The sequence below is a fragment of the Grampus griseus genome (assembly GCF_964374135.1).
Source record: "Grampus griseus genome assembly, chromosome: 19".
Lineage (NCBI taxonomy): Eukaryota > Metazoa > Chordata > Mammalia > Artiodactyla > Delphinidae > Grampus > Grampus griseus.
In genome coordinates this window covers 7,827,833-7,855,769 of record NC_139013.1, presented here as the reverse complement: position 1 = coordinate 7,855,769, position 27,937 = coordinate 7,827,833, and the positions used below count along the sequence as shown (strand labels likewise).

General features: G+C 53.1%; 3 protein-coding genes across 3 annotated transcripts in view; all 3 read left to right on the top strand.

The window, feature by feature from the left end:
- GRIN2D (glutamate ionotropic receptor NMDA type subunit 2D) overlaps window positions 1–10,567 on the top strand; it is a gene marked incomplete at both ends in the record, with an annotated part of 28,042 nt that extends 17,475 nt beyond the window's left edge. The window contains 3 exons of the mRNA XM_082676549.1: window positions 8,482–8,669; window positions 8,834–9,066; window positions 9,236–10,567. Of these exons, the coding sequence (XP_082532675.1) occupies window positions 8,482–8,669; window positions 8,834–9,066; window positions 9,236–10,567 (1,753 nt within the window). The remainder of the gene's footprint in view (window positions 1–8,481; window positions 8,670–8,833; window positions 9,067–9,235) is intronic.
- Window positions 10,568–12,675: 2,108 nt separating this feature from the next.
- On the top strand, window positions 12,676–18,802 carry GRWD1 (glutamate rich WD repeat containing 1). The gene is made up of 7 exons (XM_082676610.1): window positions 12,676–12,871; window positions 13,077–13,194; window positions 13,348–13,507; window positions 15,813–16,026; window positions 16,157–16,299; window positions 16,454–16,651; window positions 17,789–18,802. The coding sequence occupies exons 1-7, from the start codon at window positions 12,685–12,687 to the stop codon at window positions 18,104–18,106; spliced, it is 1,338 nt and encodes a 445-aa protein (XP_082532736.1). The 5' UTR covers window positions 12,676–12,684; the 3' UTR covers window positions 18,107–18,802.
- A 5,812-nt stretch (window positions 18,803–24,614) lies between these two features.
- Window positions 24,615–27,718, top strand: KCNJ14 (potassium inwardly rectifying channel subfamily J member 14; the record flags this gene model as incomplete). The annotated part of the gene is made up of 2 exons (XM_082677934.1): window positions 24,615–25,322; window positions 27,131–27,718. 2 exons carry the CDS (start codon window positions 24,615–24,617, stop codon window positions 27,716–27,718), a joined length of 1,296 nt encoding a protein of 431 aa, XP_082534060.1.
- Between the last annotated feature and the right edge of the window lie 219 nt (window positions 27,719–27,937).

The following is a 27,937-nucleotide window of genomic DNA, read 5'->3' as shown; positions in this document are numbered from 1 at the left end:
TTTTAATTTTTTTTTGACGGTGAATAAAGTTTTATTGGAACACAGCAGAGGCCGTTTCAAGGGGTCCCCAACACACATTCTGAGCACAGAGGAGCCATAGATGCAGGAACTGTAAAAAAAAAAAAAAAAGCCTCTCTGCTAAGCCACATATTTCCTTGTAACATGGGGGTCGGTCTCATGTTAAAGTGGCCACCATTTCCTCCAAGGGAAATTTGATGTGGTCTCTCTATGTATTACGTATGTACATAAATATGTATATATACCAGTATAGTTGATTTATAATGTGTTAGTTTCAGGGGTACGGCAAAGTGATTCATATATATATATATGATTTTTTCAGATTCTTTTCCATTATAGGTTATTACAAGATATGAATATAATTCCTGTGCTATACAGTAGGCCCTTGTCGATCTCTTTTATATATAGTAGTGTGTATCTGCTAATCCCAAACTCCTAATTTATCCCTCCCCTGCTTTCCCCTTTGGTAACCATAAGTTTATTTTTCTATGTCTGGTGAGTCTATTTCTATTTTGTAAATAAGTTCATTTGTATTTTTTTTAAAGTTTTTTTGATGTGGACCATTTTTAAAGTCTTTATTGAATTTGTTACAATATTGCTTCTGTTTTATGTTTTGGTTTTTTGGCCTCAAGGCATGTGGGATCTTAGCTTCCCAACCAGGGATTGAACCCGCACCCCCTGCATTGGAAGGCAAAGTCTTAACTACTGGACCGTCAGGGAAGTCCCCTGTATTTTTTTAGTTTCCACATATAAGTGATATCATATGATATTTACCTTTCTCTGTCTGACTTACTTCACTTAGTATGATAATCTCTAGGTCCATCCAAGTTGCTGCAAATGGCATCATTTCATTCTTTTTTATAGCCGAATAATATTCCATTGTGTGTTGTGTGTGTGTGTGTGTGTACACACACATACATACCACATCTTCTTTATCCATTCATCTGTCGATGAGCATTTAGGCTGCTTCCATGTCTTGGCTATTGTAAATAGTGCTGTTTGTGAACACTGGAATGCATGTGTCTTTTCAAATTCGAATTTTTGTCTTTTCCGGATATGTGCACAGGAGTGGGACTGCTGGATCATATGGTAGCTCTTTTTTCATATTTTAGCTTTTCAGGGAAACTCCATACTGTTCTCTATAGTGGCTGCACCAATTTACATCCCACCATATACAGATCTTAAGTGTGAGGTTCATTGATCAGCTATACATTCATGTGACCATACCCAGGTTAAGGTATGGAAAATTTCTAGTTCCCCTCTGCCCTTCTAGTCACCATAGATTATCACTGTAAATTAGTTTTGCCTGGTTCATTGAACATTACATAAACAGAATCAAACAGTGTATATATAACAGTGTATATGATAGTTTTTGTGTCTAGCTTGCTTCATCCAGCGCTACTACCAAGTTTGTTCACTGCAGTATTCCATTGAGTATACCAATAGAGGAATATATCAGAATTCTTCCACTCACCTGATTGGTGAACATTTGGGTTGTTTCCAGTGTTTGGCCATTGTGAATATTCTACTATGAAGATTCTTGTACAAGTGTTTGGAGGACATATACATTCATTTTTCTCGGGTAAATTCCCACGGGTGGACCTGCTAGGTCATAGGGAGGTGTCTGCTTAGCTTCAAAAGATACTGCCAGACATTTTCCAAAGTGGTTGTACCAGTTTACACTCTCATCGGCAGTGCAGGAAAGTTCCATTTGTTCCACATGCTTGCCAAGGCTTGCTATCATTCCCATACCTTTTTAATTTACCATAGTGTTTATTATACATCAAGTTCTGTTCTCATTTAAGTTCATTATTGGTTTGCTAGGGCTACCATAACAAAAATTTATTGTCTCACGGTTCTGGAGGCTAGAAGTCCTCCTTGGTTCCCTCTGAGGGCTGTGAAGGAAGGATCTGTCCCAGGCCTCTCTCCTTGGCTTTATAGATGGCCATCTTCTTCCTGTGTCTTTTCACATCATCTTCCCTTTGTGCATGTCTCTGTATCTAAATTCTCCCTTTTTATAAGAACACCATTCATACTGGATCAGGGTCCACTTTAAGGACCTCATTTTAACTTGATCACCACTGTAAAGACCCTTTCTCTGACTAAGAGCACATCCAGAAGCACTGGGATAGGACTTCAGTGTATAAATGCTGGGGAACACAATTCAACCCACAACTCTTTATAGGTGAATATTATTATTCCTATTTTATAGATGAGAAGACAAACGCAGAGCAAGACCCTATAGCTGGTGAGGGGCAGAGCTGGGATCTGAACCCTGGCAGTCTAATTCTCAGTCCAGCCTCTCAACCACTGTACTACATAACCTCACTCGCCCAGCGAGAAACCCAGAATCACCCTCCTTGTGCCCCTCATCCAGAAGCTTTGTAGGTTCACAAAGGATACCTGTGTTTCTCACTGTCACCTCTTGCCCTGATTTCCTGCTTCTGCTGAATTTTTTTTCTCCCTGGTATTCCTTTTTACATTTTTTTCTAATTTTTCATCCAATTTTTATCAGAGTTATACATACACATAGTTTGAAAAATCAGATACAAGATTTTTTTAGAAAATGAAAACCACCAGTGGTCCCCCATCTCTTTACCCTCCATTTCTCCCACCTCAGATGAATCTTTCATCTCATTTATTGTCTCATTTTGCTACTTACCTCCCTGTCTCAAAATACCATGTCTCTATGGCTACCTCTTGATTTTTCAATCTTAGGCATTTTGCATTCACTTCTCACTATGGAAGACACATACTCATACTGTTATTTAAGTTGTCCAAGCTCCCACACTGCGATTCTGGTTAGATGAATATTCATTGTTTACTTGTTGACTGTAAATGCTCCCATAGATGCCACACATAGTAAACCATGATTCCTTTCCTCTTCTACACAATTCTTTGTTTTTCCTTGCATTGATATTGTCTTTTTTTTTTTTCAATTGCCTAGTGGCTGAGTTTTCCTTGTGCTTCACTAATTCAAATCCAAATTCTCCACTAACTATATGAATCTCTTCTTCATGTGTTCAGATGCATCAGGTACTCCATTAATCTCATCTTATTAAAGAAGTTTCTCACGTGGCCTTCTGACCTGCTCCAGTCTGGAACATAGCTGCCATCTTGAGCCCATCACCTCCCTCCTGGTTCAGATCCTGTTGTATCCCATTTCTTACTCTTCCTGTGTTTTGCTCCCTTGTTCTTTTGAGCTTCCTGACAAAAGGCACATGGGAGATACATTTTGGAGACATCGCATACATGAAAACATCTTTACTCTCGATGGGCCATCTGGCTTGGTATAAAATTCTGGGCTGGAGATCACTTTCCTCCAGAATTTTGAAGGCATCACTCCACTGTCTTCTAATTTCCAGTGTTATTGTTGAAATATCCAGTCATTTGGATTCCTAAGCCCTGTATGTGACCTGTTTTTCTTTTCCCTGTCCTCAGTGTGCTGACAGTTCTCAGCAATGTGTCTTCATCTATTTTCATCACTGGACCTTTCAGTCATATCCTGAGGTCATTCATTCTGGGAAATTTTCTTGAATTCTTTCAATTACAGTTCGCCTCTTCCTTCCATTTCTGTTTTTACTTTCTAGAACTCTTGTTAACTTGATATTGGGCTTCTTGGACTATCCATTTCTTTTATTCTCTCTCTTATTTTTCTAACTCTTTCTGCTGTACTCCCTGGGAGATATTCTTTTTTTTTTTTGCTGTACGTGGGCCTCTCACTGTTGTGGCCTCTCCCGCCGCGGAGCACAGGCTCCGGACGCGCAGGCTCAGCGGCCATGGCTCACGGGCCCAGCCGCTCCGCGGCATGTGGGGTCCTCCCAGACCGGGGCACGAACCTGTGTCCCCTGCGTCGGCAGGCGGACTCCCAACCACTGCGCCACCAGGGAAGCCCCTCCCTGGGAGAGATTCTTAATATTATCTCCCACTCTTGTATTAAGCTTTTTCACTTCTGCTAGTATATTTTTAATTTCTAAGAACTCTTTTTTGATCTCTGAATTTTTATGGTATTTTGTAAATTTTATAGCAGCATTCTGTAGTCTCCTACTTTATAATATCCTATTCATGGTTCAAAGCTGCAGTATCTTGTCCTGTTTCTCTGATGATATTAATGATAGTTGTTGGGTTTTTCTTTTTTACATCTTCTACTCTCTGCGTGTCTGCATGTTTCCTCCAAGTCCCCCCTCCCTCCTATTTGTTTTGTTTCTATCTTTCTTTCTTTCTTTTTTTTTTTTTGGCCATGCCACACGGCTTGCAGGATCTTAGTTCCCCAACCAGGGATTGAACCTGGGCCATTCCTTGTTTCTACCTTTCTTGTTAGAGGCTTTATCTGATGTCTAGTAATCCTTAATAGTCAGTTCATATTTGGGAGCGGGCATCCAAAATTCTGGAAGTGGTGGGCCTGTGAGCACATAAGCAGGGTTGTTGACTGTGAACTTCACTGTAGGGTGAGCTGTCTGGACCATTTTTGTTGGGGAATCCCCAATGTCAGTATTTTTTGGTCTCTTTTCCTGGGTTAGTCATATACATATATATATATATATATATATATATATACACATACATACATATAGATGTATATATTTGTATATGTAGACATACTATATATATGTTTTTAAAATAGAGAGGACCAAAGAAGAAAACAAATAATGAATCATGATCTCCCTGGCAAGATACCCCTAACCATATGCAAGTTAAAAGGCACTCACTCATTCATTCATTCATGCATCCAATAAATGTTTATGAAGGTCTTCTTGCACCAGACACTGGGCTAGGCACTGAGGGTATAGCAGTGAACAAATCAAAGTCTCTGTTCTCCTAGCGCTTCCATTCTAGTCTAGAAGACAGACACATGAGTGTCTAGAGCAGTGCTCTCCTACAGCCCCTTCTGCGATGATGGAAATATTTGAGATCTGAGCAGTCCAATATGGTAGCCAACAGCTCTCGATCACTGGAGATGAGGTTCGTGTAACTACAGAATCGAATTTTAAATTTTAATTAAAATTGGAATTCAAATAGCCACCTGTGGCTAGTGGCTACCACCTTGGACAACACTAGAAAATTCCATCCTTACAGAGAGGTACAAGGGATTGGCAGCCTCATGGCTTTGGCTAGCTCACATTCCAAATGTGGGCTTACCCTACCGCTGAGGGCAAGCAACCTCACAGGAAGAGAAAGGAAATGCATCTCTTAAAAAGAAATAAAGAAACACAGCTTCTCCCAGCCAGTTCTGGAAGCCCATTCCATGAGAGAGGTTCATTTTCTCACTCACTTACGAGGGCCGAAAAGGAAACATCAAGTCCCCTTTCCCTAAAGGAAGCACTATTTTTCAGATCAATTCAACCATATATACACACACATCTTTATACATCCCTCACTGAAAGTACACACTGTTCTCTTGCATTTTCCGTGGAGGAAAGCCTCTTGGCATTTTTCCCTATTAATGAAATCTTACCTCTCAGCACCGGTGATTGGCACACAGAATGCTGGTCTCAAACCAGCCTGAATTCATTCATTCAACCCCTCTTTATTAAGCACGTGTTGTATGCCAGGTGCTGTTCTAGACCCTGTGGATACAGCAGTGAGCCCGGCAAACAACGTCTGCTCCTTCACGGAACTTAAATTCCAGTGGGGGGGAGGGGGGGCGGTGGGGAGATGAATGATAAAGCTAATAACTAAAGACATTTTATAGTTACAAGGAGGTAAGTGCTATGGACAAAAATACGGCAGGGTGAGAGAGTTTGGGAGACCCAGGAAGGAGGCTACAGGTTGCAGTATTAAACAGTGTACCAGGGAAGGTGCCTTTGGAGCAAACACTTGAAGGAGGTGAGGGGGCCAGCCAGGCAGCTATCTGGGAGAAGGATATTATTCCAGCAGAGAGAATGGCCAGTGCAAAGGCCCTGAGGCAGGAGCAGACTGGAGCAATCCAGGAACTGCACAAAGCCCAGGGTGGCTGGAGCAGACTTAGTGAGGGAGGCGTGCATGGGAGACAAGGCAGAGGGGTAAGGAGGGGTGTGGGGGTGTTTGCTGACAAAGAGCCTGGCGGGGAGTGAAGTGGGGAGACCGCGAAGAGCAGTGAACTGAGGACGGACGGGAGTCAAGGAGGGACGGGAGCTGACTCAAATGTCAAGATCCCTCTGGCAACAGGGTGGGAATTTTTATTTTTCCCCAAAAAAGGCTGGCGGACATGGCTGAGTTGTACTAGAGGTTTAGGATCAATGCGGGGGGGGGGGGTAGGGCGTAAGGAGGTGGGGAAAGAGGCAGGCATTATGTCTCAGAATAACTGAGCAAACGATTAAATTCAAAGCAGATTCTCAGCTCCCCTCTTCCTGAAAGCCCTGCTCACCTTCCCACCATTGGAAGTCTTGATTGTTGACTCTAAAATACTTCTCCATTCTTTCCTCCCACACCTCTCCCTTGTATGTGTCCCCCTCCCAGGACCCCTGAAGACCCTCCTTCCATCTAGTCCCCAGCGCCTCCATCTCTCCTCTTTGGCCTGACCCAGGAAACTCCGAGTTCTTCCCACTTAAACACCTTAAACAATTCACCTTTCGCCCCCAAGGGCATTTTCCTAAACAAAGAGACACCTCGAGAGCAATTACAGTTTGCCTACAAGGCAGCAGCGCCCTCAGGTAGTGCGGTATTTTTCTCGCCTATGTACTGTGTATGTTTCCAGATGTCAGCTGGGCTCTCCCTGCCCGTCAGGATCTGTATAAGATGAATTCAAACCCCATTCTCCAACTACGGGGTGGTGAATGCCCTCCCCACGTTCCAGAGCTTTGAATTCCTTGCCCCACCTCAAGTTGTTGCTTCAGCTGGATTCTGGGGAATCCTCTCTCTGTCTCCCCCTTTGGGGTGCAAGGACTAAGTCTGTCCTTTTCCTTAATTTCTATGCAACCAACCATGCACACAAGGCATTTACATGCATTTATGTGAGTGTGTGGACGGGGCTTCACTGAAAGTTTGGGGACACAGAGGTATTTACATCAACAGATAGACAAACAACTCAAGACTCCAGGTGATGTATTCACATCAGGAAGACCCTTCGCCTTCTCCTCACCAAGCATCCAGCCACATGCCTTGATGTCTCTTGTTTTCCCCAGACCTGAGCTGTCCAAGACTATTTAAATTTAAATTAGGGACTTCCCTGGAGGTCCAGTGGTTGGGACCCGTGCTTCCAATGCAGGGGGCAAGGGTTCAATCTCTGGTCGGAGAACTAAGATCCCACATGCCTTGGTGTGGCAAAAATAATAATAATAATTTAATTAATTAAAATTAAATACAATTTAAAGTTACATCCCTTTGTCGTACTGATCACATTTCATGTGCTCCAGAGCCATGGGTGGCTGGTGGCTGCCATGTTGGGCTGCGCTGATGCAACATTTCCATCACCCCAGAATGTTTTTTTGGACAATGTTGGACTAGAAAGGACAGATACCTCCCTCTAAGAACTAATCTGGTGTCTACTTAAGATGACCAAAACTTCACTCCACAAAATAACTATGGAGCTATATTCTATCTAGGATTCCAGGACTAGTGGGTTTTTTTTTTTTTTTTTCATTAATACGCCCTGGACATCTTCACAGGTCAGATCATGAGTACTTATCTTATGTCATAGGATAGTTACACAGTGTGGAATCCACAGAAGTGTGGATTCCTTTATCCATTCATTCATTTACTCCACAAATATTTACGACCACCTTGTATGTGTCAGGAACTGCTGGGTCACAGCCTAGAACGTGACAGTGTTGGATCGTGCCCTAGAGGGGCTTGCATTCTGGTAGGAGAGGCTGAGATTAATCAAGTCCTCACAGAGATAACTGTAAAGTGGCAACAGTTGGGAAGGAAGTGACATGTGGCAAGTGCCACAATGTATGCACCAGTGAGAACTACTAATTCTGTATCCGTGCTTATCTTCCCACCAAACTGTAGAAATTAGGGCCTAGAGAGAGAACCCAAGCAAATTAAGATGCATGTCTGAGCCTGCGCTTCCCCAGTCTGAATAATGGAGATAATAGTTTCTATCTCATCGGAGTGTTGAGAGAATGGAGTTATTACAGTAGATAGAACAGTGCCTGGAACAACAGAAGTCATCATTAACACTATGATTATTTGTATGATTCTCCTTTCTGAGCTTCAGTCCTCCTCTTTAAAATGGAGGAGTATATGGGACCTTCTCCAGAAGATTCCAGTAAGGACTGAACCAGTAGTTATTTCACTAACAGTCACAGCTAACCTTCTCTGGCACTTCCTTTGCTCCGGGGGCTATCCGTGCAACAACGCTGGAAGGGAGGTATTGCCGCTGTCCCCATTTGACAGATGTGTAAACAGAGGCACAAAAAGGTGCAGTTCACCACTAGTTAGAATCTGGAGCAGTTGGAGGTTAGGAGGTAGAGGGATTCTGGGTTGCCCATTCGGGCATCTGCGTGGAACTGACCCTGCCCTTCATGCCCCTGCCGGCAGGAAGCTGGATGCCTTCATCTACGACGCGGCTGTGCTCAACTACATGGCCCGCAAAGATGAGGGCTGCAAGCTCGTCACCATCGGCTCGGGCAAGGTCTTTGCCACCACAGGCTACGGCATCGCCCTGCACAAGGGTTCCCGCTGGAAGCGGCCCATCGACCTGGCACTGCTGCAGTTCCTGGGGGATGGTGCGGCTGCACGCAGAGATGCCTACAGGGGATGGGGAAGGGAGGGGAGGCAAAGACCCCTGGGTACTGGGGAAGGAGGGAATGAGGACCTAGACTCCTGTATCAGGGAGGAGGGTCCTCAGAGGGTGCCCACGGAAGGTGACCTCCCACCTTCCTGTCCCCAGATGAGATCGAGATGCTGGAGCGGCTGTGGCTCTCTGGGATCTGCCACAATGACAAAATCGAGGTGATGAGCAGCAAGCTGGACATCGACAACATGGCGGGCGTCTTCTACATGCTCCTGGTGGCCATGGGCCTCTCCCTGCTGGTCTTCGCCTGGGAGCACCTGGTGTACTGGCGCCTGCGGCATTGCCTGGGGCCCACCCATCGCATGGATTTCCTGCTGGCCTTCTCCAGGGTATGGGGGAGAGAGGGAGGCGGAGGGAAAGAGATGGGAGGAAACAGGCTGGGACGCCTAGAAATGGAAGGGAGCTGAATCGAGGTGCTGGAGAGGAGGGAGGGACGGAGGGAAGGTAGGTGGTCCGTAGCATCCCGCGCTGACCGGGATTATGCCGCGACCCCCGCAGGGCATGTACAGCTGCTGCAGCGCGGAGGCTGCCCCGCCGCCCGCCAAGCCCCCGCCGCCGCCGCAGCCGCTGCCCAGCCCGGTGTACCCGGCGGCGAGGCCCGCTCCCGGTCCCGCGCCCTTCATACCCCGCGAGCGCGCCACTGTGGACCGCTGGCGCCGCGCCAAAGGTGCAGGGCCGCCGGGGGGCGCGAGCTTGGCCGACGGCTTCCACCGCTACTACGGCCCCATCGAGCCGCAGGGCCTGGGCGTCAGCGAGGCGCGCTCCGCGCCCCGGGGCGCAACTGGGCGCCCGCTATCTCCGCCGGCTACGCAGCCCCCGCAGAAGCCGCCGCCCTCCTACTTCGCCATCGTGCGCGACAAAGAGCCGGCCGAGACCCCCGCCGGCGCCTTCCCTGGCTTCCCGTCGCCGCCCGCGCCCCCGGCCGCCGCGGCCACAGCCGTCGGGCCGCCGCTCTGCCGCCTGGCCTTCGAGGACGAGAGCCCGCCGGCGCCCACGCGCTGGCCGCGCTCGGACCCCGAGAGCCAGCCCCTATTGGGCCCGGGCGCGGGGGGCGCGGGCGGTGCGGTGGGCGCGGGCGGCGGAGCCCAGGCCGCGCCACCCCCGTGCCGCGCCGCGCCGCCCCCCTGTCCTTACCTTGACCTAGAGCCGTCGCCGTCGGACTCGGAGGACTCGGAGAGCCTGGGCGGCGCGTCGCTGGGCGGCCTGGAGCCCTGGTGGTTCGCCGACTTCCCCTACCCGTACGCCGAGCGCCTCGGGCCGCCGCCTGGCCGCTACTGGTCGGTCGACAAGCTCGGGGGCTGGCGCGCCGGCAGCTGGGACTACCTGCCCCCGCGCAGTGGCCCCGCCGCCTGGCACTGTCGCCACTGTGCTAGCCTGGAGCTGCTGCCGCCGCCGCGCCATCTCAGCTGCTCACACGACGGCCTGGACGGCGGCTGGTGGGCGCCGCCGCCCCCGCCCTGGGCCGCGGGGCCCCCGCCCCGGCGCCGGGCCCGCTGCGGGTGCCCGCGGTCGCATCCTCACCGCCCGCGGGCCTCGCACCGCGCGCCCGCAGCTGCCGCGCCGCACCACCACCGGCACCGGCGCGCCGCAGGGGGCTGGGACCTCCCGCCGCCCGCGCCCACGTCGCGATCGCTCGAGGACCTCAGCTCGTGTCCCCGCGCCGCCCCCGCGCGCAGGCTCACCGGGCCCTCCCGCCACGCGCGCAGGTGCCCGCACGCCGCGCACTGGGGGCCGCCGCTGCCCGCCGCGCCCCACCGGAGACACCGGGGCGGGGACCTGAGTACCCGCCGGGGCTCGGCGCACTTTTCCAGCCTCGAGTCCGAGGTATGACGCGGCCTGGGGGGCCCCGCCGCCCCCTCGGTCAGCGCAGGCCACAGCCCGAGGGAGCACGCGGGGTGGACAGGACCCGCACGGGTTGGGAAGGAAGGAAATGGAACTGGCCGGACCCCGCCTGGAGCAGCGTCCTGCGCCCCTCGCTATGGGGGCACCTCGAGCCGGGGGGGATTTGGTCCCTCAAATCTCACCCAGCCTGGGAACAAGGGGATAGGGGTCTTGGAGCCCACTGGACTTTTTTTTAAACCCGACAAGGGCTTTTTAACGTCACCAGATGGGGCAGGAGGTGGTGGGGTCACGCCACGCCCGCGTCACTCCCCCACGCCTGGGGCCGTGGCCCCCACATCACTGTGCAGCTCCCCGGCCCCAGCCACGCCTCCGGGGAAGCCCGTTTTTAACCTTTCATCCATCGGGACTCAAAACTGTGAGACGCGTTCGCCAAACTGTGACCCCAGACCTTGGCCCCCGCCACACAGAAACCCCTGACCCCAGACTGTGACTTCCGACCCCTAAAAATGGTCATCCGACCCCAGACTGTGACCCCTGACCCCAAACTGTGACCCGAGCCCCAGACCGTTCCCCGACCAGACTCTGTCCCTCGACGTCAAACCGTGACTCCCCCTCCTCCTTTTCCACCCGCGGTAGCTTTCCCCTCTTTCGACCTAGCACACGCCCCCAACGGAAGCCCCGCCTCCACTGCCCCAGCGTTGATCCCAACCTCCATCAGGCCAAAACTTCCCACCCTGTCGCACCTCACTACCAGCCCCAGGTGCCACGAATCACATGCTCTCCAAAGCCAACCCTTATTTGTGACCTTTCAGTGAAGACCCAGCAGACCCTCAAAAGCCTCCTCTTACCAGATCTCCAGCCGGGTCTGGAGCTGGGTTGTGGAAGAGAGGGGTCTGGGAGTCCACACTTATCACCAACCCCCCTTCCCACTCTCCTGTCCCATATTGCAGTGTTTGGAATAAACCATGTTTTTATGCCTCCTCAAGCCCAATGTGAGCTCCGTGTCTGTCTCTTAGTCCCCCTCAAGCTTCTCTGGAGGAAATAAAAACAGAAGAGTCCCACAGAGGAAGAGGGGGCAGAAAGAGAATTCCGGCAAGAACAGAGACCCTGGAGGGATGTGGGAGGTAAAGACTCAAAGAGGCGGTGAGAAAAGACCCTAAGAAGAGAAGGGCTGGGAAGGGGTTGGGGTGGAAGGAGAAGTGGGACAGAGAACTCAAGAAAGATCTGGGATCAAAACTTTTTTAGGATCAAGTCTAGGGTCCCATTCCTATGGCAACAGGTAATGAGGCTTGCTAGGTTCTTAATATCCTGTTCATGCAAGTGAGGAGCGTGTCTATTATACCCCAGCCAATCCACATATCTTGAATTCCGTTAATCTCACCAATGAGAACCTATTTCTAACATGTCATTATGCCAATTAGCCAAACCTCTGGTGCTGATGGGCAATAAAAAGAGCGGAAGCACTTGTAATAGCTGCCTCTAGAGGGTGGACTTTCTGATTAAGTGCTTGCTGACCAGAGCTGCAAGGTGAACGCCTGGGGAGGCAACTGACTGCCCCTAGAGGGTAGATTCAACCAGCTGATTTACACATATCATCCTGTCTACACTTAACCATTTTGAAGTAAATTAAAGCCTTCATAACAAGGAGGGGAGAAGAAACCGCCTTTATGGGTCCTCAGGAAGCAGAAACCTAGACTCCTTGCCAGTAAGGGCTCTTATTTGCATACACGAATAATTAATTAAGTGGAAAGAAGGGGCTGGGAGTCAAAGGTGGAGGAGAGAGTCGGGGCTTGGAGCTCCTCTAGTTGATGAGGAAAACAGGCCTCCTGCAGAACTACAACTCCCAGGAGGCCTTGCCGCTGCTCTGCGGCAGAGCGCCCCAAAGTCATGGGGAGGGTATAGTTTCCCCGGATCTGCAGGCCTCGCTATCCAGGCCAGGACGCAGTTACCTTAGCTCTCCTTCACCCCTCTCCCCATTGCCCTCTCTAATTGGTGAACGAGGAGGTTTCCAAGGTAACCGCGCAGTAGGGAGGATCCTCACAAGAAGGCAAGAGAGACCCGGAAGTGACGCTCTTACCTCGCGCCGGCGGCGGGAGGTTCCAAAGATGGCTGCGCGCAAGGGTCGGCGGCGCACGTGTGAAACCGGGGAGCCTATGGACGCCGAGTCCCACGACGCAGGGTCCAAGGGCCCGGCCCAGGTCTACCTACCCGGCCGGGGACCCCCGCTGCGCGAAGGAGAGGAGCTGGTCATGGACGAGGAGGCCTACGTGCTGTACCACCGAGCACAGACTGGTAGGCCTGGGCACCTGCAATCCTGGGTCCTGAGGAAGGAGGGGACTGGAATCCTGGGTCCTGAGGGGGCAGTTGGTCCTGAGCCTTTAACTTAAGAGGCACTCTGAAAGAGAAGATTGGGGTGTAAGAGGGTTGACATCACACTCAAGAGGACTGAGATCCCTCTGTCCCATCCTAATTTTCCAACTTCTCCTTCCATCCCCAGGCGCCCCCTGTCTCAGCTTCGACATAGTCCGGGATCAGCTGGGAGACAACCGGACCGAGCTTCCTCTTACACTTTATCTGTGTGCTGGGACCCAGGCCGAGAGCGCCCAAAGCAACAGGTGAGTAAGAACTGACGCTTTCCCAGGACCAGGGACCTGAGCCTCCAGCTCCCTCTTCCTCAGGACCTAGAAATCGGGGTTTCCAGCCTCCTCCCACCCTCCTTACTAAGGATCCTGGCACCCGGTGCCGCATTCATGCCACACCTCCCCCAGATTGATGATGCTTCGGATGCACAATCTGCATGGGACAAAGCCCCCGCCATCTGAGAGCAGTGACGACGAGGAGGAGGACGATGAAGAGGATGAAGAAGAGCGGAAGCCTCAGTTGGAGCTGGCGATGGTGCCCCATTATGGCGGCATCAACAGAGTTCGGGTAAATACAGCACCAGCAGCCTGCCCTGCGTTCTCTGGAGCACACCCCCGCGTACCCACGCCCTTCAGCCCTTAGAAAAGCACCTGGCACATAGTTTTTTTGTTTTTGTTTTTTTGCGGTACGCGGGCCTCTCACTGTTGTGGCCTCTCCCGTTGCGGAGCACAGGCTCCGGATGCACAGGCTCAGTGGCCATGGCTCACGGGCCCAGCCACTCCACGGCATGTGGGATCCACCCGGAACGGGGCACGAACACGTGTCCCCTGCATCGGCAGGCAGACTCTCGACCACTGCACCACCAGGGAAGCCCTGGCACATAGTTTTATATATTATAGTAATTGTCATTATGTGCTAGATGCTATAAGATGTTTTTTTTCAGCAAACATCATTTGTACTGAATTTATTATTTATTTACTTATTTATTTGGCTGTGTTGGGTCTTAGTTGCGGCACACGGGATCCTTCATTGTGGCGCGGGCTGTAGAGCACGCGGGCTCAGTAGTTGCAGCAGGCAGGCTCTCCAGTTGAGGCGCGTGGGCTCTGTAGAGCAAGCGTGGGGGCTTAGTTGCCCCGTGGCACGGGGACCTTAGTTCCCCGACCAGGGATCGAACCTGTGTCCCCTGCATTGGAAGGCGGATTCTTAATAGAGGGGTATTTTTTAATGTTCTTTTCTCTTCTGTAAAATGGTGAGAGTCACAAAGCTTACGTGATGGGGCCGGTGTGAGGATAAACTGAAATGACATAAAGCGTCATTTCAATAACTGAAAGTTATTCAGGTGTCTAGAAACAGCACTTGGCTATAACTTGAGATATATGTTTTCTGTTATTGCTCAGGGACTCTTGTGGGCTTGGGGGTTACTTTTGTGCTTCTGAGTTACAACCCCTTCTAATCAGGTTGATGTGAGAATTAAATGAGATGCTGTGTGTACAGTACTTGGAGCAGTGCTGGGCTCATAGTTCTTGAGAAGTATTTCCATTAAAGTATTACCGTGTCTCGGGTACTGTTTTAGACCGTGGGGAGTTAACGGGGTGCAAAAGGTCTCTGGCTCCTTGAAACTTACATACCAGTGGGAAAGGGAACAAGAAGAAACTAAGCATATGTGTGTATGTCCAAAGATGCTAAGTGTTGTGGAAAAAATGAAACAATGTAAGGGAGTTAGGGTCTTCTGGAGTGGGGTTGCCTCTTTAAATAGTGTGGTCAAGGAAGCATTCACTGATAAGGTGCCATTTGAACAGAGACCCGCAGGAAATGAGGGAGTGAGGCAAGGATATCAGTGGGAAGAGGTTTGCGGGCAAGGAAATAAGTGCAAAGGCCCTGGGGCGTACTGAGGAGTTTTGAGGGAAGCTGGGGAGAACAGTGCTGAATGGATGAGGGGGAGAGTGACAGGGTTTGGCAGGTGGGCACAGAGGAGACATTGTTTAGGGCCTTGTAGGCCAGTGTAAGGACTTGGCTTTTACTTGGGGAGAAATTGGGAACCGTTGGAGGGTTTAGAGTGAAGGATGGCAGGGATCTGACTTGTGTTTTAAAGGGATCCCTCTTACTGCTGTATTGAGAATAGACTGCAGGGAGGCAAGGGCAGAAGGACAGTCCTGTGAGGAGGCCAGTACAGGAATGCAGGGAAGGGTGACTTTGGTAGTAACACGAGTGACAGCAGCAGAGGTACTGAGAAAGGATTGGAAGTGTGGCATTTTGGGTGGAGCCAGCATAGGTGGTGGGTGTGAGGAAGGAGAGACAAGTGGGGAATGAGTCCTGCCGTTTGGGGCCCAAGGTGGGACCTCCAGGGAGGAGTAGGTGGCAGTGGGCGTTTAGGAACTTGGCTTTGGCCTTGTGATGTCTAAACAGTCAGTTCGATGCGAGCCTGGAGTTGAGGAGAGAGGTCAGGGCTAGGGGCTACTGGAAGCCTTGAGGCTGAACAGGATCTCCTAGTGAGCAAAGGTAAACAGGCAGAGAGATCCGGAGACAGGCCTGTGAGCAGCCTACGTTTAGACAGTTACAGAGACCAGGAGCCTGAACACACTTCTGGGGGCTAGTGGAATAACAGCCTCGATTCCTGGGAGTCCAGAAGGAGTTTTGTCCTCCCCGCACCATCATCTCTACCGCAGGGTGGGGAGTTGTCCGGGGTACCAAACTGCTCTTGCAGGCCCTGATTCCATTCCCGCAGAGGTTTCTGGGAGTTGTAGTCCCAGCCCTGGGTGGGGGGCGGGTCTGAGGAGCTGCAGTTCTGGTTCTGGGGGATGTTAGGGGCTGTGCTTGCCACCTGGAGCCTCCTGTCCCTCTCACCTCCGCTCCCCTTCTCCCTCCCCTCCAGGTGTCGTGGCTGGGTGAGGAGCCAGTGGCTGGGGTGTGGTCAGAGAAGGGCCAGGTGGAGGTGTTTGCACTGCGGCGGCTTCTGCAGGTGGTGGATGACCACCAGGCCCTAGCGACCTTCCTCCGGGACGAGCAGGCCCGCGTGAAGCCCATCTTCGCCTTCTCTGGCCACATGGGTGAGGGCTTTGCACTCGACTGGTCCCCTCGTGTGCCTGGTGAGTCCCTGGGGTGTGCAGTTAGCCCTGAGGGCTGGGTAGGAGCAGAGTCTACAGCAGGGGTGGGTGCTAAGGTGGGAGTGAGCTGTGGCCAGGCGGGACAGGGTCGTGTCCTGACTCCCCTTCGCAGGGCGCCTGCTGACCGGTGACTGTCAGAAGAACATCCACCTCTGGACGCCTACGGACGGCGGTTCTTGGCATGTGGACCAGCGGCCATTCGTGGGCCACACACGCTCCGTGGAGGACCTGCAGTGGTCTCCAACCGAGGACACGGTGAGGGAGGGCCGGGGGTCTGGACTCCTGTCGTGGGGAGGGGGGCAGGTCCTAATGAGGGGGTCACTAAAAGAGAGGGTAGCCCACCACTGGACCCCGGTCTCCAGAGTGGGGCGGGGGTGCACCAGCTTGCCTCCGACTCTGCCTGGTCCAGGTATTTGCCTCTTGCTCAGCCGATGCCTCCGTCCGCATCTGGGACATCCGGGCAGCCCCCAGCAAGGCCTGCATGCTCACCACCGACACCGCCCACGATGGGGATGTCAACGTCATCAGCTGGAGCCGCCGGGAGCCCTTCCTGCTCAGCGGCGGGGATGACGGAGCCCTCAAGGTCTGGGACCTGCGGCAGTTCAAGGTACTGTCCCAGCTGGACACCTGGGGCGGGAGAAGCCCCTGCTACCGGAGGCCACTAGGATTTGTGGGTTTTCCCTCCTGAGATGGTTTATACACGAGAGCTGGGAAGGCTCTCTGAATTGGGGTCCAGATGAGGAAACAGGCTCAGCGAGAGGAAGGCTTGGGGCTGCTGTGGAGTCGCTCCCTCTACCATCTGGAGATCTGACACGAGGGAAGGGGCTGGGTGGCGGAGACTACGGTTCTCATCTGCCCGCAGGGAGCCATGCGCCGGCCGTGCTGCCCAGGGACTCAAGGGCTTCAGAAGACGGTCATTTTTCTTTCCGTGATTTTATAGCTGAGAGCAGAGCCCAGCTCACTCATTTTGGGAGGGGGAACTGAGGTCCAGAAAGGACAGGAGCAGGTAGGATGTGACCACCCAGCTAAGCTTTGAGTCTGCAGAGCTGAGAGGGTCTCCAGGCAGGAGAAGTTGCAGCTCCTGGCCTCCCTCCGGACAAAGCTGTGACTTCATACACCTCTGGGCCTTCCCGGGATTGTCTTTTAACTCCCCCCAGTGTAATGAGTTCTACAGAATCAGCCCTGGGGAAGTTTCTAGAAATGGATTCCAGGCCCCCAGGCAGGTGCATGGCCAGGGCACAGGGCCAAAGTGGATTGGCCACTGGAACATTGGAACCATTTCTCCAAATGAGAGAGACACCAATCCCCACCAGCACCTTCTCTTTAGTAAAAGTGTCGTTCTTTGCCTCGGCTCTCTCTGGAGCCTGGGAGTCATGCCGCTGCCCCCTTTAAGGCCTTCTAGAACCAGCGGGCAGAGAGCACTTGCAGAACCACGCCTGCCTTTTATAGGGAAGGAAACTGAGGCAGGCCCAGGGAGGAGCAAGGGTTGGGGTTTTGTGGCCTGGAGCTGGGAGGGGCTTCTTTGCAGGTGAAACCAAACTCCCAGCAGCCCCTGGGACATCACAGCTTTATTACCAGCTGTACTTTGCGCTCTGTCCCTTTCAGAGGACCTGGGTTTGTGGGGGGCACAAGGGGTGGAGCCCTGGTTGAACCCTAAGGCTGGAGAGGGGTGGGAGTCTCTGCCTGGGTCACCCCAGGCATCAGGCTGAGGGGCTCAGAGGCCCTGACTCCCATCTTCCCGTAGTCTGGCTCCCCGGTGGCCACCTTCAAGCAGCATGTGGCCCCCGTGACCTCAGTCGAGTGGCACCCCCAGGACAGTGGGGTCTTCGCGGCCTCGGGTGCAGACGACCAGATCACACAGTGGGACCTGGCGGTGGAGCGGGACCCCGAGGCCGGCGACACGGACGCTGACCCTGCGCTGGCAGACCTTCCCCAGCAGCTGTTGTTCGTGCACCAGGGCGAGACGGCTCTGAAGGAGCTGCACTGGCACCCGCAGTGCCCTGGGCTCCTGGTCAGCACCGCCCTGTCAGGCTTCACCGCCTTCCGCACCATCAGCGTCTGAGGCCGGCCAGGCCGCATCTGTCTGGCCCTCCACTTGGGGACTGAAGTTGAAGTTCATTCCCCTGGAAGGGACTCGCTCAGATCCATTGGCCAGCGCTTCTCCAGCAGGACTTAGTTTGGCCCATCGGCTGCCGTGATGGATTCTGTCTGACTTACTGTCCTTTGAAAGGACTCGGTTTGGTCCGGTGCCCCCCTTGCCGAAGGATATGGTTTGATCCGTGGCTCTAAAACTAGGGCTTGGTTTGCTCCCACGATTCCTCCAACCAAAGGACTGGGTTTGACCCATGGCCCTATAAGACCAGTGGGCTTGACTCTGGTGACCCCTCTTGCCCCAAACCTTGGTTTAGCCCAGTGACCCCCTCCCCCCCGACCTGTCAGAAGAATCCGTTGGCTTTTTCCCTGACGGGCCTGGCGTGGCCTGTGCTGCTGTGGACACTTAGTCAGCTGCAGCACTTGGCGTGACCCTTTGACCCCTCTGCCACTGGCCTCCCCCAGGGAACTCAGCTGCTTTACAGTGGCTGGACCGAATTCAAGGAGTGGGTTCCTCCAGCAGAAGTTGGCCCTTGGCTTCCTGCCAACTGGGTTTGGCCACGACTTCCCAGGGAGAGGCCGCGTGGGGCCTTCTCCCCTCCTCCCAAAGGCAGGCACCGTGCAGCGGGGAAGAGATGGGGGCTCCTGAGGGGCAATAAAGGACCAGAATGAGGCCTGGAGTGTGTGAGACTCGTCCTTCTGCCCGCTGCCTCATGAGGAGGAGGGAGGACCTGGCCCCCGGCTGTCCCTAGGCCACTGGGTCCGACCCCCAGCCCATTGGGTGCTATAAGGTCCTGCCTTCCCGATGTCTTATTCCGTCTGGAACTCACTCTAGGTCTCTGGGGGGGGGGATCTCAGGTGTGCCTCCCAACTTTTTAAGGCTTCACCTCAGGCGGAACGCCCCCCGTGTCTCTTGTCTTTCCACCACTGCCCTCATGATCGCTTTCTCACCATCTCTTTGTTCCCTCATCTGTGTCCCCATCTTCCCGCATCTCCTGGCCCCCAAGCTCTGTCTCCATGCCCCCTCCCGCTGTGTCTTTCCTCTGCCACCGCCTCCTCTCCAGCCTGCTTGGGCCGAGGCCCAGCCGCCCTGCCTGGCCGTCCTCCCTGGCTCCCCCTCTGCAGCTCGGAGCTGGCCCCACCCCCTGCCCCCCCTCGGGCCAGGCCTCTGATCCTCCTGTGGACACGGAGGTCGGCACCCGGCACAAGGCCCCTGGGGCCGAGGACGGGCCGCAGCACCTCAGCACCCACAAAGGCTCGCGTCGGCCCGAACAGAAGAGCCCCCGGCAGAGGGCATGGGGGTGGGCTGCCCCATCAGGTACGTGTCTCTGCACAGAGCCCCAGGGCCGGGGTCCTGGCTCGGAGAGCCGTCCCCGCCCCCAGCTTCCTTGCTCGGGGGTCTGCCCCGGCACCTGCAGCCCGTCCTCACCGTTCCCCACTCAGTGACACGTTCCAGCCCCAGAGCGATCTCCCCCGCCCAGCTTCACTCCCCCCAGCTCTGAGCCCACCTCCGTTTTCTGCCTGTTTTCACTGTCTCCCCCGTCCCCCCCATCCTGCGTCTCGTCTCGTCCCATCTCTCCCCCATCTGGCTCTGTCACCACAGCTCCTGTGTCTCCACTTCTCTTTGCTCGGTTGCTCCTAGGCTGCCTGCCTCTTTTCTGTCCCCCTCTCTCTCCGGGCCTCTGTCCCCTCTGGGTTCCTGTGACCCCCTGGGGGGAGTCTCCGTCCTTCCCTCCATCTCAGGGCTGCCCCTCCACACTCGCCCTCCCTGCCCATCTCTGAGCCTCTGTACCCTCGTCTGTCTTCAGTCTCCACACCACATCCCCTCCTGTCCATCTCTGCCCTCCAACCTGCTGCCCAGACCCCACTAGTGAGCGGGGGGTGGGGGGCTTGTGGGGGGACAGCCAGGGTCTCAGGGAGCGTGTGAAAGTGCTTCTGGGCGGAGGGGGGGTGGCACCTGGGGCGGGGCTTCTCAGCCCCAGATTAGACAGTGACTTTGACGTGAAGTTGATGCATCTTAAGCCCCGTGTCGCCTTTATATGGAAACATTAAGCTGCTCTCCCAGGTCAGGGGGAGGTGGGGGGGAGGACTTCAGGCTCTGGGTCCTCTTCTCTGGGGTCCTGCCGTTGCTGGTGGGAGGTGTGTGTGCCCTGAGGCCGAGTCCCATGTGCTGCCTGTGAACTGGGCCGCGTTGGATGCAGACAGGACCCCTCCAGAGGTGAAGGCCCCTCCTGTCTGCTTTATGAAATGGACGAGATCACATCTGCCTCACGGGGCTGAGGGTGGCACAGGAGGATTTAGGAAAGCAGAGTCCTGGGTTGGAAAGGCTCAGGACCAAAGCAGCAGCCCACCCCTGGCACTTTGTGGGTCTGGCCAGGTCTCTGAGCCCACTCCCCAGCCTGTGAACCGGAGTGATGATCCTGACCTCCCAGAATCCTGAGCAGCCAAGGTGAGCGGCGGGGTCTGGTGGAGTGCAGCGGGCGGGCTGCAGATACCTGGTGAGCTTGGCAAGGCCTGGGACATCGGTGCTCAGGAAATAGGAGTGTGCGATCGGGTAGTCTGCGGTCCGGTCTGTCACTCAGGCTTTGGCACCGAGAAGGCTGGATGGGAGTTCAGGGTTTGCTGTTCCTTGGCTGAGGGACCTGGCACAAGGGATGGACCTCAGCGCCTCAGTTTGCTTTACTGTGAGAAGCAAAGCCCCTGCATCCAAGGGTCCCTGCATCAGAGATGGGTGACTGCGTGTGAGGAGGCCCCTCCGGTCCCCCGCGGCCCCTCCCCCATCATGTCATCAGGTGGCCCCTGAGAGGAGACTAGTGCATAGTGGGGACTTCCAGGCAGGAGAGGGCTGCAAATGTCGAGGTCAGAGCCTGGATTCTGACCTCAGACCTGCCCCCTTCAGCGACGAGCCTCAGTTTCCCATTTCTGGAAGAACGATCTCTAATGCCCAGAATAGTTGAGGCTGAAAAAAAGAGAGTTGGGGCACATCATGGGCGCTGAACACAGCCAGGTGCGGTCCACTCTGACGTGAGCCTCAGCTTTGCCTCTGCAGTATGGGCCTAAGAAAATCCCACGTGGTGGAGCTGTCTGGGTGGTCAAGGACAGCAAGTGCAGAGCTCTGGGCAGGGGAGTGGGTACCTGTCGATGTTGAACTTGACATCAACTAACAACTCGCTTTCCTTGGAGTGAGTGCCCCCAGCCCTGCTAAGAAGCCCATGAGGATCCCCAGAGCCTGGCACAGGGGGCTTATAGCACCTAGGTGCTTGGTAGGTATTGATGGAACTGATGTGCAAAACATTTAACCCCTAGCCCAGACAGGTCCCGGAAGTCCCTCCACCACAGGGCCAGATGTTAACCCTGCAGCTGCTGGAGGGCAGTGAGGTCTGCAGGTCCATGCCTGGCCCCTCCCCTCTTCCTCTCCCTTCTCCTAGTTCAGCTGCTAAGATTCCCTCCATTTCTCAGATGAGGCGACTGAGGCTCAGAAAGGGATGTGACTTGCCACCAGTCATATAGCTAGTAAGTGCCCGAGCTGGGATTCAACCTACAACTGCCTGATTCAAAAGCCCAAGTTCTTTCTTCTGGATTCCTCTTCCTTTCAAGGTTTTTTTTTTGTTTTTTGTTTTTTAAATCCCCATTCCACAGATGAGCAAACTGAGGCTCCAGAAAATGAAGCCAGTGGTCCCAAGGCACACAGTGGGTCAGCAACTGAGTCAAGGTTGAGCCCTGGGTCTATATGACTGAAAGACCGTTCCTGACCTTGATGAAATCCAATTTCCCCGTTTTACAGCTGAGGAAACAGGTTTAGAAAGGTTTCCCCACGATTTGAGAGCCAGGGCCAAGCCTGGGTTTTACTGTATGTTTTTGTTTTTTTGTAACAGCTTCATTGAAATATAACCCACATACCATACAATTCACACATTAAAGTGTACAATTCAGTGTTTTTTTGGTATATTCAGAGTTGTGCAACCATCGCCACAATCAATTTTAGAACATTTTCATCACCCCACTAAGAAACCCCATTTCTCTGGCTATCGCTCCCCATCCCCCCATCTCCCCAGTCCTGGGCACCACTAGGCTTATTTCTCAGTTCACAGATTTGCCCATTTTGGATATTTCATATAAATGGTATTACACAATATATGGTCTTTAGTGATTGGCTTCTTTCACTTCGCATGGTGTTTTCAAGGTTCATCCATGTTGTAGCATCTATCATGCCATTTTTTAAAAAATTACTGGGTAGTATTCCACTGTGTGGACAGACCACATTTTATTCATTCATTCATCAACTGATGGATGTTTGGGTGTTACCATATTTTGGCTATTGTGAATAATACTGCTATGAATATCTGTGAACAGTGTTTGTGTGGATACTTTGTTGTGTTTTGATTTTTATTCTTAATTTTTGGCTGCACTGCACAGCATGCGGGATTCTAGTTCCCTGACCAGGGATCGAACTTGAGCCCCCTGCAGTGGAAGCACAGTCCCAACCACTGGACCGCCAGGGAAGTCCCCTGGACACTTATTTTTAATTCTCTTGGGTAGATACTTAGGCGTGGAATTGGTAACTCTATGTTTAACCATTTAAGGAACTGCCAGACTATTTTCCACACCAGCTGTGTAATTTTACATTCCACCAGTAGCATAGGAAGGTGCCCATTTCTCCACATCTTTGTTAATGCTTTTCTGGTTTTGTTTTTTCTAATTTTTATAGCCATCCTAAGTGGGTATGAAGTGGTATCTCACTGTGGTTTTGATTTGCATTTCCCTGATGGCATAATGTTGTCAATTATCTTTTTCTATACTTATTGACTATTTGTACAGTTGACCCTTGAAAAACATGGAGGTTAGGGGTGCTGACCCTCTGCACAGTAGAAAATATGAGTATAACTTTAGAGTTGGTCCTCTGTATCCATGGTTCTGAATCCAAGGATTCAACAAACTGCAGACCATGTAGTACTATTGTAGTATTTATTGAAAAAAATCTGTGTATAAGTGGACCCTTGCAGTTCAAACCCATGTTGTTCAAGGGTCAACTGTATATCTTTTTGGAAAAATGCCTATTCAGATCCTTTGCCCATTTTAAAATTGGGCTTTTTCTTATTGAGTTATAAGGGCTCTTTATATGTTTTAGATACAAATTTCTTAGATATGATTTGCAACTATTTTTTCCCATTAGTGGGTTGTCTTTTCACTTTCATCTTAGTGTCCTTGGAAGCACAAGAGTTTTTAATTTTGATGAAGTTCAAGTTATCTTTTTTTTTCCCTTCTGTTGCTTGTGCCTTCTGAGCTTTTGAGCTATAGGTGACCTCAGAGCCCGGTCTCATCTCTCCAAGCTGGAGTCACAGCAGCAGTTACCACTTAGTCTTTTTTTATTTTATTTTATTTTTTTTGCGGTACGCGGGCCTCTCACTGCTGTGGCCTCTCCCATTGTGGAGCACAGGCCCCGGACGCACAGGCTCAGCGGCCATGGCCCACGGGCCCAGCCGCTCCACGGCATGTGGTATCCTCCCGGACCGGGGCACAAACCCACGTCCCCTGCATCGGCCATCGGACTCCCAACCACTGCGCCACCAGGGAAGCCCTTTTTTTTTTAATTTTTAAAATTTTTATTGCAGTATAGTTGATTTACAATATTGTATTAGTTTCAGATGTACAGCCGTGATTCAGTTATATATGTATAGTTTTTCAGATTCTTTTCCATTATAGGTTATTATAAGATATTGAATATAGTTCCCTGTGCTATATAGTAGGTCCTTGTTGTTTATCTCTTTTATATATAGTAGTGTGTATCTGTTAATCCCAAACTCCTGTTTTATCCACCACCCCCACCCGCCCCTTTCCCCTTTGGTAACCGTAAGTTTGTTTTCTTTGTGACCGCTTAGTCTTTATTTTATGAGCATGGACTCCAGAGCTGGACTGCTAGCACTGAAATCCCAGCTTATTTCTGTACCTCTGTTTCCTCATCTGTAAAATGGGGGTGATAACGTCTACGTTGTTGAGGTTCAAATATCTAAATTTATGTAAAGTGCTCACAACAGTGTCTGGTGCTGTATAAATGTCCGCTCTAGTTACTGTAGTGCTTGCTGTAACACAGTACTGCTATGGCTATAGTTGTGTTCCTGTTGTTGCTACACAACCATCTCCTATAGTATTACCATCAGTGTTTTTGTTTGTTTGCTTTGGCCGCGCTGTGCGGCCTGCGGGATCTTAGTTCCTCGACCAGGGATGGAACCTGCGCCCTTGGCAGTGAAGGCGCACGGTCCTAACCACTGGACTGCCAGGGAATTCCCCCACCAGTGTTGATGCTGTACTGTTCTGATTTTCCACCCATTTGCCAGATGAGGCCACTAAGGCCCAGGGAGCATGATGGCCAATGAGCTCCCCCATTTCCGGCAGCCCTGACGTGGCTGCCCGTTTCTTGTCCCCGCAGGTTCGGGGCGCCCGCCCCCCGCTAGGCCAAGTGGAGGGGGTGTCCCCGCCCAATGGGCCTGGCCAGGGCCCTGCGCCGCCTGAGCGGCGCCCTGGAGTCGGCGAACAATCGGGCGGGAGATGAGGAGCAGGCCGGGCCCGACTTGTGCCGCAACGGGTGGGCGCCAGCGCAGTCGCAAGTGGGGCGGCGCCGCGGGCGCTTCGTCAAGAAGGACGGGCACTGCAACGTGCGCTTCGTGAACCTGGGCGGCCAGGGCGCGCGCTACCTGAGCGACCTGTTCACCACGTGCGTGGACGTGCGCTGGCGCTGGATGTGCCTGCTCTTCTCCTGCTCCTTCCTCGCCTCCTGGCTGCTCTTCGGCCTGGCCTTCTGGCTCATCGCCTCCCTGCACGGCGACCTGGCTGCCCCACCGCCAACCGCCCCCTGCTTCTCGCAGGTGGCTAGCTTCTTGGCCGCCTTCCTCTTCGCGCTGGAGACGCAGACGTCCATTGGCTACGGCGTGCGCAGCGTCACCGAGGAGTGTCCGGCCGCCGTGGCCGCTGTGGTGCTGCAGTGCATCGCCGGTTGCGTGCTGGACGCCTTTGTCGTGGGCGCCGTCATGGCCAAGATGGCCAAGCCCAAGAAGCGCAACGAGACGCTGATCTTCAGCGAGAACGCCGTCGTGGCGCTGCGCGACCGCCGCCTCTGCCTCATGTGGCGCGTCGGCAACCTGCGCCGCAGCCACCTCGTCGAGGCCCACGTGCGGGCCCAGCTGCTGCAGGTGCGAGACAGTCCCGGCGGGAGACCACGCCCCCTGGTGGGCGGGCCCTTTCACGAGTTCGGGGGGCAGGTGTCCTGGGGGATGGTGGGAGTTGTAGGTCTAAGGGACAGGTTGCGTGGAGCCTAGAGGGGATCTGGACTACAATTCCCAGCAGCCTCCTGGGGGCAGGGCCCCTTCCGCCCCACCTTGTGGGCTGAGGATGGCTCCCCGAGATGTTGTAGATGTAAACCCAAGGGAAAGATCTCTGATCATTTCTTCCTGGAGGCCTAGACTTCAGACAGATTTTGAGACTTATGGAGCTCCCTGTGGATTGAGGATGGGCCCTCTATCGAATTGTGGGAAATCCAGACCTGCGAGGTCCACGCCTGGACGGTAAAGGCTCTGAACTACAATTCCCAGAAGCTTCTGGGGGCAGGGAAATTGCCCACCTGGGGTGGTCTGAGGAGGCGTTGTAGTTTTGTGGGTGGTGTAAACCACGGCTCAGGTTTACGATTCTCAGCAGATATTGTGGTACAGAGAGAGACCTGTGACTGAGGCCAGACCCCTCTGGGCTTGTGGGAGATGTAGGCCCGAGGACGGGGTGCAACTCAACTCACACCTGCAGAGTCAGGGAACACAATTCTCCATGGCCTCTGGGCATCATTTGTGAGAGACTTCATTCCCCACCTCAGGGGCCCAGACTCTCCCACCAGCCTCCTGCTCAGAGAAGTACAGGGCAGTGTTTGGGAAACTCTTGAATTTTAGCGTCTCACCAAACAAACAAAAACAAACCCAAAACCAACAAAAAACTACAATTCCCATTGGTCCCTGGGGCAGCGACTCCTTCCAGCGCCCTGATGAAGGTGCCTTAGAATTGTGTTTCTAGAATTGTGGTCAAACTGCCTAAGCAAATTCTGGGGCAGCAGCTGCCCTTGCCTTGCAAGTAAAGACACTTAAGAACTCTGGTCTGGGGCTGGACTGGGGTGAGAGGGAGGACGGGGTTGTGGTGGGAACTACAACTCCCAGCAGCCTCTGGGGGCTCTCGGAGACAGTGGCAAGAGAATGAGTTCCCAGCCCCCCCACCTCTGTCTCCTGCTTGACTGAAACACCAGGATTCACGACCAGGAGGGACACTGTCTCTCCCAGAAGTCTTTGGGGTGCTGACATGGCCTGGGAAGTGGGTATGGAACCAGTGGGTAGATGGGGTGAAACTGCCAACACCTGGCCTGGGCTTAGGCCCCCACCCCACACAAATACACAGACACACAAGGGGATGGAGGCAGTTGGTTTGGGGGTGTGGGTAGATAGCCCAGAGCCCAGCCTGAGGCAGTGGTGAAACATAGGCTGTTGGACCTAGATTGCCATCCTGGTTTATCTTTCTCTGGCCATATATTGAAAGCCATTTCTCTATCCCTCTCCTTCTCCAATTGCTGGATGTCATTGGTTGGATGTCATTTTATCTTCTGTTGTCTCTTTAACTCCGTTTCTGTCTTGCTGATTTCTGTGGGTCTGTGTGAATGTCATTCTGTCCCTCTCTTTTTCTCTCCCCTGTCTTTCTCGGATTTCTTTCCTCAATCCCTGTCTGAGTCTCTGGGCCTCCGTCCTCTCCTCCCTGGACCTCCATCTCCCTCTCTCTGGGTCTCTGTCCTTCTCTCTTTCTGGCTTACCATCCCCCTCTCTCTGGGTTCATGTTCTCCCCACACCCCAACACCTACTGGTCTCTGCCCTCCTCTTTCTCTGCATCTCTCTCCCCTCCTCTCGCTGTCTCTGTCTCCATTTATCTCTCTGCTCCCTAATGTCTGTCTTTGGCCACTCGCCTTTTGCTACAGCCTCGCGTGACCCCGGAGGGTGAGTACATACCGCTGGACCACCAGGATGTGGACGTGGGCTTTGATGGTGGTACCGATCGCATCTTCCTTGTGTCTCCCATCACCATCGTGCATGAGATCGACTCCGCCAGTCCTCTGTATGAACTAGGGCGCGCCGAGCTGGCCCGGGCTGACTTTGAGCTGGTGGTCATTCTCGAGGGCATGGTCGAGGCCACAGCTATGACCACACAGTGTCGCTCTTCCTACCTCCCTGGTGAGCTGCTCTGGGGACATCGTTTTGAGCCGGTCCTCTTCCAGCGTGGCTCCCAGTACGAGGTTGACTATCGCCACTTCCATCGCACTTACGAGGTCCCAGGGACACCCATCTGCAGCGCCAAGGAGCTGGACGAACGGGCAGAGCGTGCTTCCCACAGCCCCAAGTCTGGCTTCCCCGGCTCTCTGGCAGCATTTTGCTATGAGAATGAACTTGCTCTGAGTTGCTGCCACGAGGAAGAGGAGGAAGAGGAGGGGGATGCGGCAGAGGCAGAAGACAGGGCTGCCAGCCCCCGAGTACTCACACCAACCCTGGCGCTGACCTTGCCCCCATGATACAAGCTGGTACCCCCCTATTCGTACCCCTTTCCCAGAGGTAGCAAGATGGAGAGATTGGGCCCTCTCCTGGGATGAGGGCAGGTGTTTCCTAAGACCAACAGGCCTGCTGGGTAAATTATTAGCTGGTGATATTCTGCCACATCTAGTGGACCTACCAATGAACATACTGGACCTTAATTCCTCTGAATTCTGTGCTCCCTCCTGAGACCCCTTTGT